This window comes from Choloepus didactylus, chromosome 3 (assembly GCF_015220235.1).
Source record: "Choloepus didactylus isolate mChoDid1 chromosome 3, mChoDid1.pri, whole genome shotgun sequence".
NCBI lineage: Eukaryota > Metazoa > Chordata > Mammalia > Pilosa > Megalonychidae > Choloepus > Choloepus didactylus.
The window spans coordinates 125,092,587-125,112,794 of record NC_051309.1 but is presented as its reverse complement, the minus strand read 5'-3'; the positions used below and the strand labels follow the sequence as shown (position 1 = coordinate 125,112,794).

Genomic DNA, 20,208 nt, shown 5'->3' with positions numbered 1-20,208 from the left:
ATGTTCTCTACAAAGCTAGTGTAAAACAAGCCAGTGATATTTCTTGTTTGCTTTTTTTTATTTAGTGACTATTTATACATAGTAGCCTGACTGTTTTTCAGAAGAAAGCAATTGACTTGATTTGGAGCTTTGGATTTCCTCTTGGTCAAAAGCACTTGAACAAAACTCCTAGAGAGAGGAACAACAGAGCATGAGTGTAACTAAGTTTCCCTTAGTTACATTCAAACTACTTTTCATTGCATGAGCACCAAAGCTAATCTAAATTCTCACTCTCAGCAACTGTTGCTCTGCCAGCTCTTTTTTAACCCCCCCCCCCGCCATCTGCCTAAATCTTATAATTTTGACCTTCATATAGATGCAGGCTTAATATGTAACCAAACATGATTTAAAATATCTATGTCTATTCTTTATTTTCCTCCATCCTCAAGAATGAAGCGTGTTCCTTATTGCTAATTCCAAGGATATGGAGCTAGAACAATCTAATCAAACCTAAATAAAAAGGGTTAGAAGAACTCTGCGGGGGCTCCAAACACAAACCTGAACCTTTTCGTAATTTTATTACTTTGCAGCCAAACTGTGTTCTTCACCCCTTGGCAGAGAAGATACTGAATCTGAGAAAGGAGCTAACTATTGAATAAACAGTCATGGGCAACGATTACTTTCTTTACCACACTTGGTTACCACACTCCTTTCCTTTAGCTATGCTGAAGACAGGTTTGCTTATCACTTTTCTTCCATAATTTTAGAAAGGTTTAAAAGCCACAGTTGATCTGATTCTGGGACCTGGGTTGGGTGTTTGGAATGTGTACTTTTGTGAAATGGAGATTAATAAAAACAGAGTAGCAACTGCTAAAGCAAAACCAAAAATGGTAGGTAGAAACAATGACTGCTGACTGGATAATATGTATGGCTAGATTTAAAAATTTCTAAAATTAAAGCACATAATATTCAGTTATTATTATTCCTATTTACTATTTTTACTATAGTAATTTTTTCTTTTTCTGACATAAACAACATTATGCAGTAATCTATGTACTATAGTTTAATCCATGGCCACTTAAATAACCATAGTCTCTACTCTGTCCCTGATATCTCTGTCAATCAATATTCTTAGGCATTTACTTTTCTTTATTATGTTAAGTAAAAAAATAGTTTATAAATTGTTGCTTTAGGTGAATCCTTTCATTGTCACAATATATTCTTTTATAATTTAAGAAGAAAAAATTCTCATCTATGTTTCTTCAAAGTAGCTAAGAAGAAGGTGGACATATTACAACTATTTCGCAGATTTCCTAAACGAAGCAAAAGTAAACTTAAGGACACTGTACTTTTTTTGTCTTTATCTACAGTTCAGTTTGGTATATCAGCCTTTCCATTATGTCAAATGATCTGTAATATAAGAAGCTTGAAACCAAAAGTTTCAAACTTACCATATGAGCAGGCACACAGGTACAAAAACGGGTAACCTGGGGGAAGTTCCTGAGTAGCTAATGCAGTGCAGAATGTGTTTGACAGTCATAAACTGAAGATCCAAAGGGAATTCTTGATGTCAGTTAGAAAATAGTTCTCTGTTTCCTTAGAATGGGGGTCATTTATTACTCAACATTCACACTCCTGTCAGACTAAATTACTTGCAGTTTCCTAATGTGCAAAACTTTACATAACCTTTGACCAAAAGGCCGTACCTTCCTAAAATTATCTCCATTCACGTCTCTGCCTGGCAAACTTCTATTTATCTGTTATGATGCAACTAAAACAACCCAGGTGGTGACTTCTCCCACCCTTCTCTAAGTTGCAATGGACATTGTCTATACATATAATACATTATATAAATATATAATTGCTTATTGAAACTGCTTAGTTGCTGGATTTGTCTCTTAGAAGTTGGGGACTATGGTTTCTTCATCCTTGCATTCTCAGTCATATACGGTGCCTGGCACTTTACAAATGTAGGAAACAATATCTGTTTGTGCTTTAATAAGGACAGTACTTACAGCAGTGAGAGAGGATAAGAATACTAACAAAGGGATATTATTTAATGGTGTCATAAATGAAGGAATAATGGGTTTGATTATGCAGAAACCAAAATAAACTTTATAGATAACCTCCAATTTAGGATCATAAGATTTACATCAGTGTGTTCAGAATTGACAGCAAAAGATAGGCATCTTTTGATATACAAGTAAGAAATGTTAGAAATACAGGAGGTTAGGAAGTAAATGCAAGCAAGGTTAAGTCAAGGACCAGGGATAAAGAGACCATTAAAACTTAGTCAGATGAATGTTTTTGGTAAGTTTTAGGAAAGAAAGAAAATCCAATGGATATATAAAAAAACTGCAGTATAAGGGAAGGAGACTATTCCATTAAAATGCTTATATTGATAAAAGAGGTAAACAGAAAACAATAAAAACACTGAGTTGATGGTTCAACATAAAAACACCATGAGCATATAGATAACAGGAAGGTAATTATTAAAGTAAATGATTAGATAATTCAGATTACACTTAGGAGAGGAAATAATACAAACTAGATGTTGGAAGAAAGGTAATTTTGGGTTGTATACATGTTAAAAGAATAAAAATTAAAAAAAAAAACACACATGCAGTACTATACAATACAAACAAAGAACTCTAATGTAAAACATGGACTATAGTTAATAGTACAATTATAATTCTATTCTTTCATCAATTGTAAGAAATATACCACACTAATGGAAGGTCTTAATAATAGAGGGGGGATGGTATGTAGCAACTCTATATTTTCTGCATGATTTTTCTGTAAATATATAACTTCTCTAATAAAAAATAATAAAAATAATAAAAAAGAAAGGTAAAGAAGAACAAAATTGGTAAAGAGACATACAGCAAAAGCCAAGGTGGGAGGGAAAAATGGCCTAGGGATATTTGAGGAACAGAAATATCAGCCTAATGAGAACAAAGTGCTGTTCTAAGGGGTGGAAGAGGTTTGAGTGACATTCAAAATTTGAGTTGAAATACACAAAGCATCTTATTTCCTTAGATCTGCAAGTCTTTTTCTATGGTGCTGACACCAATGCAAATGGCTATTTAACTTACAATGAAATAGAGAGTCTTCCAGGAGAAGAGACACCAGAACAAGAACAATTGGAGTTGTTTGATGATGATAACAACAAAATGTACTCCTACCTTGAACTAATAAGAGCGTTTGGACTGACAGGTAAGGGGATGCAGGGACTGGAATATTGGTAAAATTTAGAGGACAGGGAGTCTTAGACAATGTTACACCCAAACCCAACAAACCACCTAGTGTTCAACTTTCAGTTTATAATTGGAATCCAAAAGCAAAGATTATAAGAAAACCTCAAAAGTAACAAATAAACATGGTATCTCATGTAATACTCAGAGATAAAGTGGACAAATATTCAGTTTAATTGCATGAATAGATGGTCTTTTTCTTCTGAGGCTATAGAAAACCCTTCTCAGTTTGTCTTTGCCTTTGCCATTCATGTCTTTCTGTTTCTTGCTACATGGAAGATAAATCTGCTACAATCCTAGGTTCACATAAGTTCTTAAACGCTGGACACTTATCTGTCTTGGGCCTTTCTTTGGCATTACCAGATAGCTGGCCATGGTTCCACTATCTTCCATTAACATTAGGGATATGAGTGATGCTAAATATATGAGAGTTAACAGAATCAGGGATAGAAAGCATAGCTTGGGATAGAGGATCCTGTTAGGGAGCACTACTAATGAATATAGAAGATGGGCTTCCACTAGGGAAAGGAAAGGACTCTATTTGTATAAGCCAATTGTGCAAGAATTGTAGCTGATCAAGGTGGGATTCAAAGGGGTATGTGGGGTTCAACAGTTTAGAGATCACTGAGCTAAGCCCTAAACCCATCCCATGCAGTACCACATCTAGGGAATCATGCTGTACCCTGAGGTTACTTCTGCTGTACCCTGAGGGTACTCGTGATATCCCTAAAAAAGTACTATCTGCATATTAATTGTTTCTTATGGACATTAGATCCTAGGTAGCATTCAGAGTTTAAATTTTAAACAGCTGGATATTTTCTCGCTTTTGCCTACTATAATTTGGAATGCTTAGACTTCTAATTGTTTCCAAATTTTTTTTTTAGCATCATTAGACACATGGGCACAATTTATGTATCATAAACCTGAAAATGGTAGGGCAACTTAGAAAACACGTAACAAGGGTGATTGAAAATCAAGAAAAAAAGGCAACAGCTTGAAAGCAGGAAGATGGGAGAGACCAGGTTTGGGGTGGGGGTGGGTTGGGGAACAGGTTGTACAACATCAGTAGCACAAAATATGGAACTGGTCTCTGACATATCCAAACTCAATATTAATTGTGCTTTCACAAATGGTAAGACTGACGAAACCACTCCCTTGGATAAATGAAATTTACTCAGAGGTACCATCTTTCCTTCCCTTGATCTTCTTGAGAGACCAAATAAAAACTGTCATGTTTCAGTTGAATTCATTGTAAGAGAAAATGTTGTTTACAAGGATCTAAATATAGTTTACATTTCTAAATTTCAAAATATTTTTTATTCTAGAATAAATGAGAAGATGGAAGTATGAGAAAGAAGAATATTTTCAAAGTAGTGGGTTGATTTTATTTTATAACAATTTCATTCTATTTTCCTAATAATTTATTCAGGGTTTTGTAGGTTCATCTGACCTAGTTGCTAAAACTTGCAAGTTCTTTTGAATATTCTTCAGTCTAAACAAACAAACAAACAAAAAATGAAGTTTGAATTCTTGAAATAGCTAAATAACACTGCTATTCTTTAAAAAATACAGAGAAACCATTTTTGGTTTGAGTTAATTTTTTAAAGTCTAATTTCTAAACAAACATTTAGTATGGGATTTAAATATTAACTGAGAAAGAAAATTAACTATATAAATATGCATTTCTCTCTTTTATATGTGTCATTAACATTTGCTTTTTCTCTCCACTGAGACTAACTGTTCACATTGGCATTTTAAGCACTGCCTTCCTATTCGTAAGTTGAACCTTTCATTATATCCAGGGGGCATAATCAGGATTTTGTGCAGAAGTGATGACGTTTGCATTATCGTAGACTTGGGCCTTTCTAGATGACTGGTCTGTAACTGCAGGTTCCTTTGATTTGTGAACAAGATACTTACAAGTCACTGAGAGATAAAACATTACACATTGTTGCTAACTTGAAATGTAATGTTACGTGCAATTTTCTTAAATGTGTTCACACCCAAAATTTCTCATTTCCTGCTAGAAGACGACTACTCAGTGGCTTCAGTTTCTAGGGGATAACTAAAGCAGAATTTGAACAAATATGCAAAATTAATCTTTATAACATAATAAGTGTTTCACATTCTAATGCACTATTACACTAAGTAAAAGAGTAATAGATCCCTCAATAATAAAATTATCTATTTGCAGGAAGTATCTCAATAACGAGCCCTTCTTGGTTACCTTTTTACTTATTTCTGAAATGAATGGAAATTTGATTCTAATATTAGGACTAAAAATTGGACTCATGGCAGGGGAGAAGTTAACTTCTAAAAGTGTGGATACTAAAATGATTCAGTGAAATTCAAGCCAATTCTGCCCTAGATAATAGGAAACAATTGCTTATTTCACAAAATAGAGTTACTGAAATAGTTAAAACTAATTGTAAACATAAACTAACACATGAATAAAATATTTTAGTTTTATAAAATTCAATGAGAATTTCAGGTTTTATTGGTTAATAAATAAAATGTTTGGTAATTGGTTAATAAATAGGTTAATAAGTTGGTTAATAAATTGGTTATTAATTGGTTAATAAATAAAAATACCTGAGATATTTACTGTTGGTGTTGGATTTCTTTGAGATTTACACTATTATAATGGTTGCATTTGAATAACAATACAGTTTTATATTGCAGTTCTGACTATGTAGACTGAATTTGGATTGTATATTACTCTATTGAAAAAAATCTCCTGTTTTTATTACATTATAAGGCATATTATCAGTAACCTTGCAGTCTACAATATGAATTAATTCTCTCTTAAATCACATGTAAATTACTCAGAAGTAAATATAGTGTGCTTTGTGGAATTATTGTAATGCCTTGTTTGAATTCTAAGAGAACTGGCATCCATTCTCTTTTCACCCTGCTGATCCCTTGACTCAGAACCTACTCACCTAAATGACTGAGAACTTGTAACATTCTGTGGATTTGTAGAAAAATGGCAATATAAATGTTTTAATTGTGCCATTTTCCAAAGCATTTCTAACAGAGATTTTTTGGAACAATATTTTTGCTGTCTGACAACAATATCAATAGCCTCTGCATGAAATAAATGTCTTCAAAATCTGTATGAAAAATCTCACTGTCTCAGAGGTAAGAAGGCTAAGGAGTTCTTAAGTGCATATTTTGGATAAGTTTCACTAATAGAATTCATTTAATTCTCAAACTTTGTCATATTAAATTTAAAAGCTTTCTATTTCAGATCATTTAGATCACACCAGCTGCAAATAAGCCTTCTACAATGTGATTTTACACTTAGAAACCAGTGGAATTATTTAGAAGAAAGAATGACAAATGAATTGATTATACTTTCAATAATAAAAGAGATCACTGAATTATTCCTTGAAATTATGTTGCCAAGTTAGTTTGGTTCTTTCATCTTTAAACCTTTTATTTTCAAAGAGGAGTTATTCAATTTCACTAGCACTTTGGGATTTGGTGAGAGGCTGAGCTTTGAAGAGAGAAGACAAGAAATAAATGTGACAGCCTACTCCACCTCTGGCACCTCAAACAGCACTAGGCAAATATAAGATATAATGGATAGTTGGTGAATGAATGAATGAAAAAAAAACATATACACACAACATTCAAGAACCCAAAGCACAATAATGCCAAAGAGGTTAGTCGAATCAGTAAATCCACGACTGTAATAACACCACCAATTTGAGTGCTCACCCTATGCTGTCCATGATGCTAAATGTTTCAAATGGGTTATATATATTTAAATGTTTATTTATATTATGTATGTATTTAAATATATATGTACTTCAAGATAACCCAAGATAATTACCATTATACAAATAAAGACTTCAAAAGTTAAAGATTAGGAAGTATTGGAGCCAGCCTTCTAAGTCAAGACCAGCAGACGACCTGAGTTTGAGTTCAAAATGTGATGTTCCAAAAATTATAATAATTAAGTTCATGAGGGTGCTTGTGATGAAGCAATGAATGATACTGGAGTTGTATAAACAACAACAAAGCAAGAGGGTAATGAGGGCGGAGCTGTCTTTGGTGCATGCCAAGACTTCTCAGGCATGGTATCCCTGCATCCTGAGGCTCCCACAGTACAGTACTCTGCATGTACTTCTGCCATAGCCCTCACAACCTTGCATTATAATTATGCATCTGTGTCTCCCACTAGATCACAAGCTCCTTGAAGGAGACATTGCACTAATCATCCGTAAATTCCCTTAATAACTAGCATATTGTCTGGTCCGTTGTGAATATGTATGTGCTGAATGTCAATGAATGCCTTCCATGGCAGTTTCTAAATTCTGGTGGAAAAATTGCTTTCCTTCATTCACTACAGTTGTATATTTCAGAGAAGGCATTTACTATTTATAAATAGCAATGTTCCAGGAGGTATTATCACTACAACAAATTGATCGTCTTTCATGCTAATTTCAGTGCATGTTTTATGCCCCATAAGATCTAACTACATTGTCTAATATTCCTAATTACAATGCAGAGCTAGGAGCAGGGGCAGGTTATCAGAATCCATTTGGTCATCTCAGAGCAAATCTTGTAGTCTTGGCGGAAACAGGTAAAGGGTGAAAAAAAACAACAGGATTTTGCCTCTGTACTGCTTTGCCACCAGTTGTTCCCAGCAGGGATGAGGGGGCAGGGGTAGATATCAGATCACGTGAAGAATTCCTTGAGATTCCAGTGTAGAGGGGTTGGAATGGGGAAGTTGTGTATCATAAAATGGGGATGGGCTGGTCAATATGTTGTTGAGTAAAGCTCAGACGTGATTTTTTGAGGAACCTCAAGCCTAATTTGATAAACACTGTAGCAGACCTTCTCAGAAGGTGATCAACATAATACTTAGAAGACTGAGAACATCCCCAAACTGTACACAAAGTTTCTATATTCTCGAGAGAGAATCTCTAGCTTTCTTCAACTTCTGAAAGATCATAAATCATTGCTTTACCCCAAACAAATCCTCCCTTCCTACACTGGACATCCAAATTCTGCCTCTTTGCTTATGCTTAGAAATTACCACTCCAGAGGAAAAGTGGGTGGAAATCTTAATTTTCATTTGCTTTTGACATAATGATGGGCAGCTATGGAAGTATTTACAGAAGTTTTTCTAAAAAATAAATGAATAAATATCTTCTTGTAAACTTTACTTTATCGGAGAATCTAGCCCATGAGTGGAATATTTTAAATTACTCTGTTTACCCAAATTGGCTAACAGTAAGCTTACTGGCACAGAAAACAGCAATGATAAGTAAATACCTACACTTAACCTTCTTACTTCTGGGACAGAGTTTGAATATCTATGTTGATTTACTTATAAGTATCTCTGCTTAATAATAATAAAATATGTTCTCACATGGATATACTGTTTTTACACTCCTATACACATATATAAGTTGGGAGACATGTTTAGAAACATGTTTACAATGGATATACATAATATTATAAAACAAAATCAGAATAAAAATTTCTTCCAACATTTCTCTATTTTAAATCATGTTTATTGTTTAAGTTTTATATCACAGTGGAGATTAACTTACGCTTAATCATCCAGTCAGTGTTTACTGTCAATTTCATCCAATTCCAAAAAGTAAAATCAACTCATTCATACACTCTTAAGTCCTGTTACCATCCCACCATTCACTGCCTTTGTCTTTTTCCCTTTTAACTGCAACATTGTGATAAGATTGTGAAAAAGTATAACTAATAGGCTTATATGCATAATATCATTTCTTCAAGTATTTAGAGAGCAGTACATTTGTCTGCACTGTATATTAGAAAACTATTTTTGACATTATTTCTAAATAGAGGAGAGTGGCTCCTGGTGGGAGAATAATGCAGTTGTATGTCATTGTGTATGACAAGGACTTACAGCATTCTAGAATTTTCACAACTCTTTCCATGTTAGTGAATGGCAATAGGTAAATGGTATATTTTTCAATTCTCGGCTTTCAGATGTGGGATTTTAAACTACAAAAAATAAAGCATACACTGAACATGTGTAGTGCAAATGCTAAGTAAACTCATAGTTGCCAACCAGAGAATGGTTCAGCAGGGAGGTCCTGATTCTATATCTGTAACTTGCATCCTTACTCTCAAATGAATACTGTCATTGTTTCATGTCAGCCACAATGACTGAAAAAAGGTGCTGAAGCGGGGGTTGAAGAAGTAAGAAAAAAAATAGGAACTCATTTTCATGAACAATTGGTACATTTTCTCTGTCACTTCTGTATATCATGTAAAGTTTGGATGGTTAATAAGATCTCACATCTCTCCAGACGCTCTAAAGCAAGTCCCAGTATGGAGAACTGCAAATGTTCCATTTAAAAGAATTAAATGTTGGCAACTATTTAATGCAGATTGTGTGACCCAGACAGTAAAAAGGATGAAGATAATTTTTTTCAAGATGTAACTTTGGAAGAATTAACATCTGAACATTCAAAGATCACGTTATAGAAAATCCATCAAACAATTACATAAACACTCAGTGTCCCCACGTAACAATGCAATAATCTTCAGTACTTTGAACCAAAGCCAGAGCTTTGTTCTTATGTCTTAATTACAAATTTAACATAATGTTACTCATTAAAATAAAAAAATGCTATAATTTTTTTCCAGAGGAAAATTGTTAGAGGGAAAACAAAAATAAGATGTGAAAACCAATTTGCACATTTACTTAATTACATGTTCCCCACTACCCTAGAAGTGTCCGTAGTCTGTAGGAAAAGGGAAACAAAAACAAAACAAAGGAAAACAAAACAAAAAAACTAAGCCAACAGAAAAGTACAAAAAAACTGTGCCATTTATCTTTTCATTTTCTTTCTCGGCATTCAGTTTTGAGAGAAAAATGTTCTTTCAGGGTAATGGTCTGAGTTCACACATATTAAATGCTAGAAGAGAAACATTTTGGATCCTGACTGTTAACTATTTCATTTTTGAATGTGTTGTATCTTCAACAAATATAACAAGCAGCCTGCTAAAATTCTCTTAATTAGGACACACACACATATACACGCATACTATCGTTTTAAGAAAAAAGAAACCGTTCCTTATCTGGGACACACACACATGAAAATTTAAAACTAAGGTCTGACACAGTCATTTAGTTGATTTAAATAATTAAGGTTTCTAAAAGGTTCAGTGCCAAAACTCTGCATCAGTATTTGGATAAAACACGTTTTTGCATTTTAGGTTTGTGCTTTTTACAGCCATCTTAATTCCACAAAATTTCATTAGTAAGATCTGATAGGGAGTGTTAGAATTGCTTTCTGATGCTTTTACTTTCAGTAGTTGTTAGACTAAATTACAGTGATAAAAATTCAATGACTGAGCAGATTTGTTAATATCACTTGGGCTGCTGGCTCATTTCACCTTCTTTTCATGTTTAATGTGGCCATTTCTTTTGTACTCGCCATTGAGGATTCCACTGTGATAATGTCCATTAACTGTGCTATGCTTATTTCTAGACCACAGACTTTTGATTTTTCTGTAGATAAATTTTGTCACCCAGGACAGGAGGAAGTAAAACAAGGCAGCACCAAGCAAAAGCACAAAGGCAATATCCAGTAAAAAATACTGACAGAGAGAGATTTGATGGACAGCAGCACGTAGATGATGGGCTCCATTGTGACGAAGAATGTAATCTATCCAATAGACAGTCCGATTGACTGGGTGACCAGGTTGATCCTTGTGGATTTCTGAAAGCTTCTGGGCCCTCTGACGGTAGCTACGGAACGGGGGAGCAAAACACAGAATGATCATGTATGTAGCAAGGTTCATTATCCTGGTGGCTCTCTCAATGCAAACAATAAAAACAACCGTCTGTTATTAAATACCTCGTATGTGCCAGGCACTTTGTTAAGTGCTTTAAATATATTTTCCTATGTAAACCCATTAGCAATTTTTTTAAACAGGTGAGGAAAATGAAAATCAGAGAGCCTAAGTAATTGATTATGGTTTCAAAGTTGAGATTCAGATTCAGGTTTTTCAAACTCTAGACCCCTATGCTCTTTCCATACTACCCCATGCTTCCTATACACACTTAGTCCTTCTCTCCATGTGCTTTTACATATATGTGAAGCATTGGGTCCCAACTAGGGAGGGAAGTTAATTTATTAGACTCTAAAAAAGAGGGATGGAGAAAAAATGCAGAACTTAGTCCCGCTGCTTTACTTTTTCTTAACTAATGATATTTAATATTGTTTTAATTTAAGATAGCATTAAGGGATGGTTGGTGTGAGGTTACTTTAAACAGATGAAAAAGGCTGAGAAATAACACTATGAAGACATGTATGACATTATATGCAGTAAATATATGTATATGGGCATATGGATGTACTTATGGAGATACATTTATGTGTGTGTGTATATGTATATATAAAGAACTCCCTTCTTAAGTGGTTAATACAAACCAATTAAAGTGAAGAATCACAAAAAGTGATAATACATAGTGAAATCATTTTATTTTAATTTAAAATATATAACTACACGTTTGTGTGTCAATCTTGGCACATGGTCAATGCCTCTTTGAACATGGATCCCTATTGGGAGTAGGCATGGATTCCACATGGATACTCTTTCCTGCATAAAGCACATCAATAATCTTCTATGATTTCCAGTTTAATCTTCTTTAAAGTGGAATGAGAAATTACAGATACTTGTGAAGCAATGTGAATGCAGAATCTTCCTAAATTTGTACTTTCTGTTTGGTGCTCTCCCAGACTTTCACAGTTGTCTTTCTGATGCCTAGTTTTAATAGCATCATCTTTTCTCAGCAACTCACTTTTATTATATCTTTCCAAACAATTTAATTTTCAAATGAAAATGTTCAAAGATTATGGTGATGAATGCACAACTGTATGATGATACTATGAACTGATTGTATACTTTGAAGGATTGTATGTTATATGAATATATCTCAATAAAATTGCATTAAAAAAGTGATTGAAGATCAAAAAAAATTTCATAGATACAATTCTTATAACACCCACAATTTCATCAGTTTATTTAATATTTAATTCAATTATATTATTACTATAAAAAGGCTTGGGGACAAACACAATTGACTCTTGCTAAATTTGTAAGTCAACTTGTAGGAACAGAATTAAATGGGTACAATCAAGTGTGGTCCACTAACTGAAACTTAAGGATGAAATATACATCAGTCAGTGTATGGAGGGAATGGTGAGTGCTAGATATCAGGTAAGTTTATGGGGAATTGGTCAATGGGAATGTAAGTAAAGAGGTGAAATTGTATGTATAGATCTATGTGTATCTACCATAAATAATGCCATCTTGTCATCTTTTGACCCATTATGGAAGGTTCTTTTTTTGAATAAACCAATGCAGCTAATGAACGACAGAGTTGAAAACAATGGCTATAATTTGAATTCATTATTTTTTCACTGATTCATTCATGGAATAAAAACATGCTGAGCATGAGTATGATCAACATCCCATGACAGTCACCGAGAAAGTTACAATTAAGAATTCAAAAATAACACGTCCATAGAGCATTTATAATGTGCAACAAGATCAGGCTAATCTAAATACCAGGCTAAATGTAGAAATTACCATCAAAGAGGGACAGAAACATTCAGAGAAAAGAGAATTAATCTTCACCTGGAGGTAATAAAAAAAAAACACATTATGGAGTATGTGGCCCTGGAGCTGTGCCTTATAGAGAAAGAAAACTTTGAAAATGTGAAGACTTATTGGCCAAGGAAAGAGTGTGACTAAAGCAAGAAAGTGGGAGAGTGAGAGTATGCCAAGAACAAGTACATTTAGAAAGAGTTTATAGTATGAGAGGTGTTTGGTTAGAAGTTAGATTGGAAGGAAAACATGAATCCCACTCAAGGGTGTTCTGAATGACAAGAGAAGTAGCTTGGTTCTTAGAACCAAAGAGCCCTTAGATCACAGAAACGGGTTATTAAAACAGACATTTTGGAAGAGGATTAAGGAAAGGAAGAATCGATGGTAGGAAGACCATTCAAAGAACCATGCTAATGGCTCAAAAGAAACTGCCACACACCAAAAAATGTGGTAGTGGGATTAGACATATAGGTAGTGGGATTAGACACATATAGGGCAAATGCCAGAGGTGGTGTAGTAGAAGAGCTGGCAGCACTGGTTAAAAGACTGGATTAGAGGCCAAGAGACAGGGAGAAGTCAGAGGGACGAGCAATATTTCCAACATGAATGGCTCACAACGGTATAGCCATTAAAAGGACAAGGAAACACAAAACACAGAGAAGGCTGAGAGAAACTACCACAATCTGAAACACAGTAAATGGAGAGATCGAGCAGGCAGCTGAAAACGTAGAGCATCCGTGCCTAATGAAAAATCAACTCAAAATTCAGGAACTGATATGATAACAGTTTTATATATTATTTAGCTCTACCTCTGAACCTTAAGCTTCAACAAACATAAGAACAAATTTAAGAAGGAGTCAACAGGGTGCTAGGACAGAAGGAAAGAGCAAGCCACAGCTATTACTTACACACTTCTTTCTACAGCATTATGTAAGATGAGAGAATAAAAGGCTCAATTGTTCTTTTATTAGAGAAGTTGTAGATTTACAGAAAAATCCTGCATAAAATACAGAGTTCCCATATACAACCTTATTACTACCACCTTGCATTAGTCAATTATAGCAACTGATGAAAGAACATTTCTAAAATTGTACAATTAATATAGTCCAGGGTTTACTTTAGGGTTCACTGTGTTGTACAAAACTATGGATATATATTTTTTTTATTCTAGTAACATATACACGGTCTAATATTTTCTCTTTTAAGCACACTAAAAAATATAATTCAGTGCTGTTAATTACGTTCACAATATTGTGGTATCATCACCACCATCCACTACCAAAACTTTTCCATCAGCTCAAATAGAACTTATAATTTTAGCATTAACTGCTCATTCCCCACCCCAAACCCAGCCGCTGGTAAACTGTATTCTAGTTTCTGACTCTATGAATTTGCTTATTCTAATTATTTCATACAGAGAGAATATGCAATATTTGTCCTTTCGTGTCTGGCTTATTTCACTCAACATGTCTTCAAGGTTCATCTATATTGTCACGTGTATCAGAACTTCATTCATTTTAATGGCTGAGTAATATTCCATTGCATGTATACACCACACTTCATCTATCCACTGGTTGGCTGCTGGGCATTTGGGTTGCTTCCAATTTTGGCAATTGAGAATAATGCTGCTATGAACACTGGTGTGCAAACATCTGTTTAAGTCCCTGTTTTCAAACTTTTGGGTATATTCCGAGAAGTGGGATTGCTGGGTCATATGGTAATTCTATACTTAACTTTCTGATGAATAGCCAAACTGTTTTCCACAGTGGTGCCACCATTTTACATTCCCACCAATATGAATGAGTGTTCCTATTTCTCCACATCCTCTCCAACACCTATAATTTTCTGTTTTTTTTTTTGTTTTTTTTTTTTTTTTAAACTAGTACCCACTCTAGGGAGTATTAAATGCTATTTCATTCTGGTTTTGATTTGCATTACCTAATGGCTAATGTGTTGAGCATCTTTTTCATGTACTTTTTGGCCATTTACATACCTTCTTGGCAAAATGTCTATTCAAGACATTTTTCCATTTTTTAATTGGGTTGCATCTCTTTTTGTTGTTGAGTTGTATGGTTTGTTTACATTCTGAATATTAAGCCCTTATCAGAGATGTGGTTTCTGAATATTTTCTCCCATTATGCAGGTTGTCATTTTACTTTCATGAGAAAGTCTTTTGATGTAAAAAAGTTTATAATTTTGATGAGGTCCCATTAAATAGTTTTTCTTTTGTTGCCCGTGCAGTGAATAAAGTCTAAGAAACCATTGCCTAATAAAATATCCTGAAGATGTTCCCCTATGTTTTCTTCCAGGTATTTTAAAGTTATAGTTCTTTTATTTAGGTCTTTTGGTGCAATTTGAGTTGATCTTTGAATATGGTGTGAGGTAGTGGTCCACCTTCATTCTTTTACCTATAGAAACCCAGTTTTCCCAGCATCATTTGTTGAAGAGACTGTTCTTTCCCAGTGAGTGGACTTGTACCCATGTAAAAAATCTGTTGGCCATAAATGTGAGGGTTGATTTCTGAACTCTTATTTTGATTCCATTGGTCTATATGTCTGTCCTTGTGCCAGTACTGTGCTATTTTCATTACTATAGCTTTGTAATAAGATTTAAGATTGGCAAGGGTGAGACATCCAACTTTGTTCTTCTTTTTGAGAGGCCTTTGACTATTTGGGGCCCCTTATCTTTCATATAAATTTGATGATTGGCTTTTCCATTTCTGCAAAATAGGCTGCTGGAATTTTGATTGGGATTGAGTTGAATCTGTAAATTGCTTTGGGTAGAATTAACAACTTAATAATATTTAGTCTTCCAATCCATGAACTTGGAATGCCCTTCTATTTATTTAGGTCTTCTCTGATTTCTTTAAGAAATGTTTTGTAGTTTTCTGGATACAAGTCCTTTACCTCCTTGGTTAGATTTAGTCCTAGATACTTGATTCTGCTGGTTGCAATTGAAACGGATTTTTTTCTTGATTTCTTCTTCAGATTGTTCTTTACTAGTGTATAGATACAACACTGATTTTTGTGTGTTGATCTTGCAACTGCCACTTTGCTGAATTCATTTATTAGCTCTAATAACTTCATTGTGGATTTTTTTAGGATTTTCTGTATATAGGATTTTAACATCTGCAAATAGGGAAAATTCTTCTTCTTTTCCAACCTGGATGCCTTTTATTTCTATTTCTTGCCTGGCAAGAACTTCCAGTACAATGTTGAATAACAGTGTTGACAGTGGGCATCCTGGTCTTGTTCCTGATCTTAGAGGGAAAGTTTTCAGTCTTTCACCCTTACTTATGATGTTAGCTGTTGGTTTTTTCATATATGAACTTTACCATGTAGAGAACATTTCCTTATTCCTAGTTTTCTGTTTTATCAAGATTGGGTGCTAGATTTTGTCAAATGTCTTTTCTGTAATAATTGAGATGACTATGTGTTTTTTCCTTCAATGTGGAGTATTTCATTAATTGACTTCTCATATCCCTTGCATACTTGGGATAAATTTCACCTGATAATGGTGTATAATTATTTTAATGTGCTCTTGCACTTGGTTTGCTAGTAATTTGTTTACGATATTTTCATTAGAACTACTCGCCTGTGATTTTTGTTGCTCATGGTTATCTGGCTTTTGTATGAGGATGGTTTAGGCCTCACAGAGTTGGCTAGAGAGCGTTACATCCTCTTCAAAATTTTCGGAGAGTTTGAGCAGGATGGTTGTTAATTCTTTTTGGAATGTTTGGTAAAATCCCTCTTGCAAAGTCATCTGGTCCTCGGTTGTTTTGTTGTTGTTGGGAAGTTTCTGATTATTGATTCAAACCCTTTACTAGTTATTGGTTTGCTGAAATCTTCTATATCTCATAGGTCAGTATAGGTAGTTTGTGTGTTTCTAGGAATTGGTTCATTTGATCTAGGTTATCTAATTTATGGGCATACAGGTTTTGATAGTATCTTTTTATAATACATTTTATTTCCGTAAGGTCAGTTGGGATGCCATGTCCCTTTTTCATTTCTAATTTTATTTATTTGCACCCTCTTTCTTTTCTTCTTTGTCAGTCTAGGTAAAGATCTGTCAAATTTATTGATATTTTCAAACAACCAATATTTGGTTTTGTTGAACCTTTCTATTGTTTTTAGTTCTCTGTTTCATTTATCTCAAATCTGTTCTTTGTTATTTCCTTCCTTCTGATTGCTTTGAGTTTAGCTTGCTCTTCCTTTTCTAGATCCTCAGTTTTGAGGTTACATACTGATTTGAGTTTTTCTTCTTTAATGTAAGCATTCAGAACTGCCTTTCCTGCATCCCATAAGTTTTGGTATGTTTTGTTTTCATTTTCATTGCTGCAGAATAATTCTTTATTTCCCTTATGATTTATTCTTTGACTCATTGATTATTTAGGGCTACACTGTTTAATTTCCACATATTTGTGAATTTTCCAGTTCTCCTTCTGTTATTGATTTCTAGTTTCATTCCATTGAGTTCGGAGAAGATACATTGTATGATTTCAATATTTTCAAATTTATTGAAACATATTCTGTGATCTAACATATGATTTATCCTGGAGAATGATCACGTGCACTAGAAAAAAAAATGTGCATTCTGCTGCTGTTGGGTGAAGTGCCCTGTATATGTCTGTTGCATCTAATGGCTTAGAGAATCATTCAATTCTTCTATTTTCTTTCTGATATTTTGTCTAGCTGTTCCATCCACTATGGAAAGGGGTATATTAAAGTCTTCTACTATTAATGAAGAACTGTCTATTTCTCCCTTCAGATCTGTCAATATTTGCTTTATATATTTCATGACTCTGATGTTAGGTTCATATATATTTGTAATTGATATGTCTTCTTATTGAATTGACCCTGTGTCAGTATATAATGACCTTGTAGATTTTTGACTTAGTTTATTTTTTCTGATACTAATATAGCTACCCCAGCTATCTTTTGAGAAGAAGAAACTAACATGTAGAAGGAGTTTCTAACCCAGGAGCCCCGCAGCTTATCTCACGGAAAACAGGTGCCCCATAAACTAAAGAATGAAGGCTGTTCAAGGCTGTTCAAGGCTGTTCCAGCCACAGTGGCACCTCAAAGGCAGGTAAGGCAAGGTCAGATATGTCCATAAGATGAACAACCAAAAACGCCTGCTCTCCCTAGTTAGATAACGCAGCTGCTTTCCTAAAAAGAATATTGTCTCAGAACTCTACCAACCAATCAGCCCAAAACTAGATAAGCACTTACCCAATCGAGGCACAGAACATCACAGCAGGCACACTTCCCAATGTGGGTTCCTTTTTTTGTTAAAAAATGCTGCTCTCAGATAGAGAGCTGGAGCCATTATCTTTTATCTTCTTTTCTGATGGCTCCCACCTGCTTTCTTCCTTTAATAAACCTTAAACTTTATACTTAAACTTTGACTCGCTGCATTGTATGGATTCCTGAACGACTCCGACCTAACAGTTACCACTTGCATCATATATATTTTTTCTATCCTTTCACATTCTTCCTACTTATGTCTTTGAAATTAAGGTGAGTCTTGTAAACAGCATATAGTTGGGTCATGCTGTTTTATCCATTCTGCCATTCTGCCTTTTGACTGGAGAGTTTAATCCACTTACATTTAAAGTCACTACTGATAATGCAGGATTCTTTTCTGCCATTTGCTATTTTGTCTTTGTAAATCTTTTACTTTTCTTGGACCTCAAGTCTTCTGTTAATGTCTTTCATATTTATTTTTTTTGTGCTATATCATTTTGAGTTCCTTCTGATTTCTTTCTGAATATATTTTTCATGTACTTTCTTTTTGGTTACCACTGTGTCAAAATTTAATATCCCAAATATATAACAGTCATATTTGCTTTGATAACACCTTACTTCAATAGCATACACTTACACTGTTCCTATACCTCTCTGTCCCCCCACCTTTTTTTTGTACCTGTTAAAGTTATATCCTTGTACATTGTTGTTCTAGTTTGCTAATGCTGCTGGAATGCAAAATACCAGAGATGGACTGGCTTTTATAAAGGGGGTTTATTTGGTTACACGGTTACAGTCTTAAGGTCATAAAGTGTCCAAGGTAAGGCATCAACAATCGGGTACCTTCACTGTAGGATGGCTGATGGCGTCCGGAAAACCTCTGTTAGCTGGGAAGGCACATGGCTGGTGTCTGCTTGCTTCCAGGTTGCGTTTCGAAATGGCATTCTCCAAAATGTCTGCATTAGCTTTCAATGGCTGTTTTCAAAATGTCTGTCTCAGCTCCAGCTAGCTATGAGCACCTTCTGTCTGAGCTTATACAGTGCTCAAGTAAACTAATCGAGGCCCACACTGAATGCGCAGGGCCACATCTCCATGGAAATTATCCAATCAGAGTTACCACCTTACGGTTGGGTGGGTCACGTCTTCATGGACACTGAACCAACAGATTCCAACCCAATCCACACTAATATGTCTGGTCCCACAAGAATGCATTAAAGAATATGGCTTTTTCTGGGTGACATAAATATACAAATCGGCACAGCAGTATGTCCAAAACCATAGCTTTATCATTACCTTTTATGTATTTGCATAAGTAGGAAGTGAGGTTACACATCAAAAAATCCAATACCATAGCACTGGCATTTATAATTACCCATGTAGTTACTTTTACTAGAGGTCTTTATTTCTTTATATTGCTTTGATCCTTTGTCTGGTGTCCTTCCTTTTCAGCCTGATCAACTCCTTTTAGCATTGCCTGTTGGGCAGGTCTAGTGGTAATGAACTTCCTCAGCTTTTGTTTTTCTGGGAATGTCTTAATCTCTCCCTCATTTTTGAAAGACATTCTCACCAGATATAATGTTGAGATTGGAGAAGATACATTGTATGATTTCAGCCTCAATGTTGGCAATGTTTTATCTCAGTACTTAAAAGTATTTCATCCCATGCTTCCATGGTTTCTGATAAGAAATCAACACTTAATATAACTGAGACGCCCTTGCTCATAACATGCTGCTTTTTTCTTACAGCTTTCAGAACTCTCTCTTGGTCCTTTGCATTCAACAGTTTAACTACTATGTGTATGGACATATTTCTCTTCAAGTCCTGGCCTTGTGTTTGGTAGTGGCTTTAGGAGTTCCCTTGATGAAGGAATTTGAATGTCCCCTCCTCTCCCTAATTAACAGTACTCTCCTGGTTGTACCACCGCAGTATGAAAGCAGGTAAGCTTTTACCCTATGTTGCCAGACACAATTGTTTCTTAAACCAAATTCTGGGATGTGGGTTGAGCCTCAGGAGTTTCCTAGGTTACTCTTTCCCAGCCAGAAGGAGGTCGGGGACCCACAAAGTGTTCAATGGCTGGCTCCAACTGCCCTAGGGTAGAGGTGAGAAAGGTG

General features: G+C 34.8%; 1 protein-coding gene across 1 annotated transcript in view; it reads right to left on the bottom strand.

Moving 5' to 3' along the window:
* Positions 1-8,743: 8,743 nt before the first annotated feature.
* UGT8 (UDP glycosyltransferase 8) overlaps positions 8,744-20,208 on the bottom strand; it is a 122,489-nt gene continuing 111,024 nt past the window's right edge. Inside the window, 1 exon segment of the mRNA XM_037830536.1 lies at positions 8,744-10,986. Coding sequence (XP_037686464.1) covers positions 10,623-10,986 — 364 coding nt within the window. The 3' untranslated portion in view covers positions 8,744-10,622.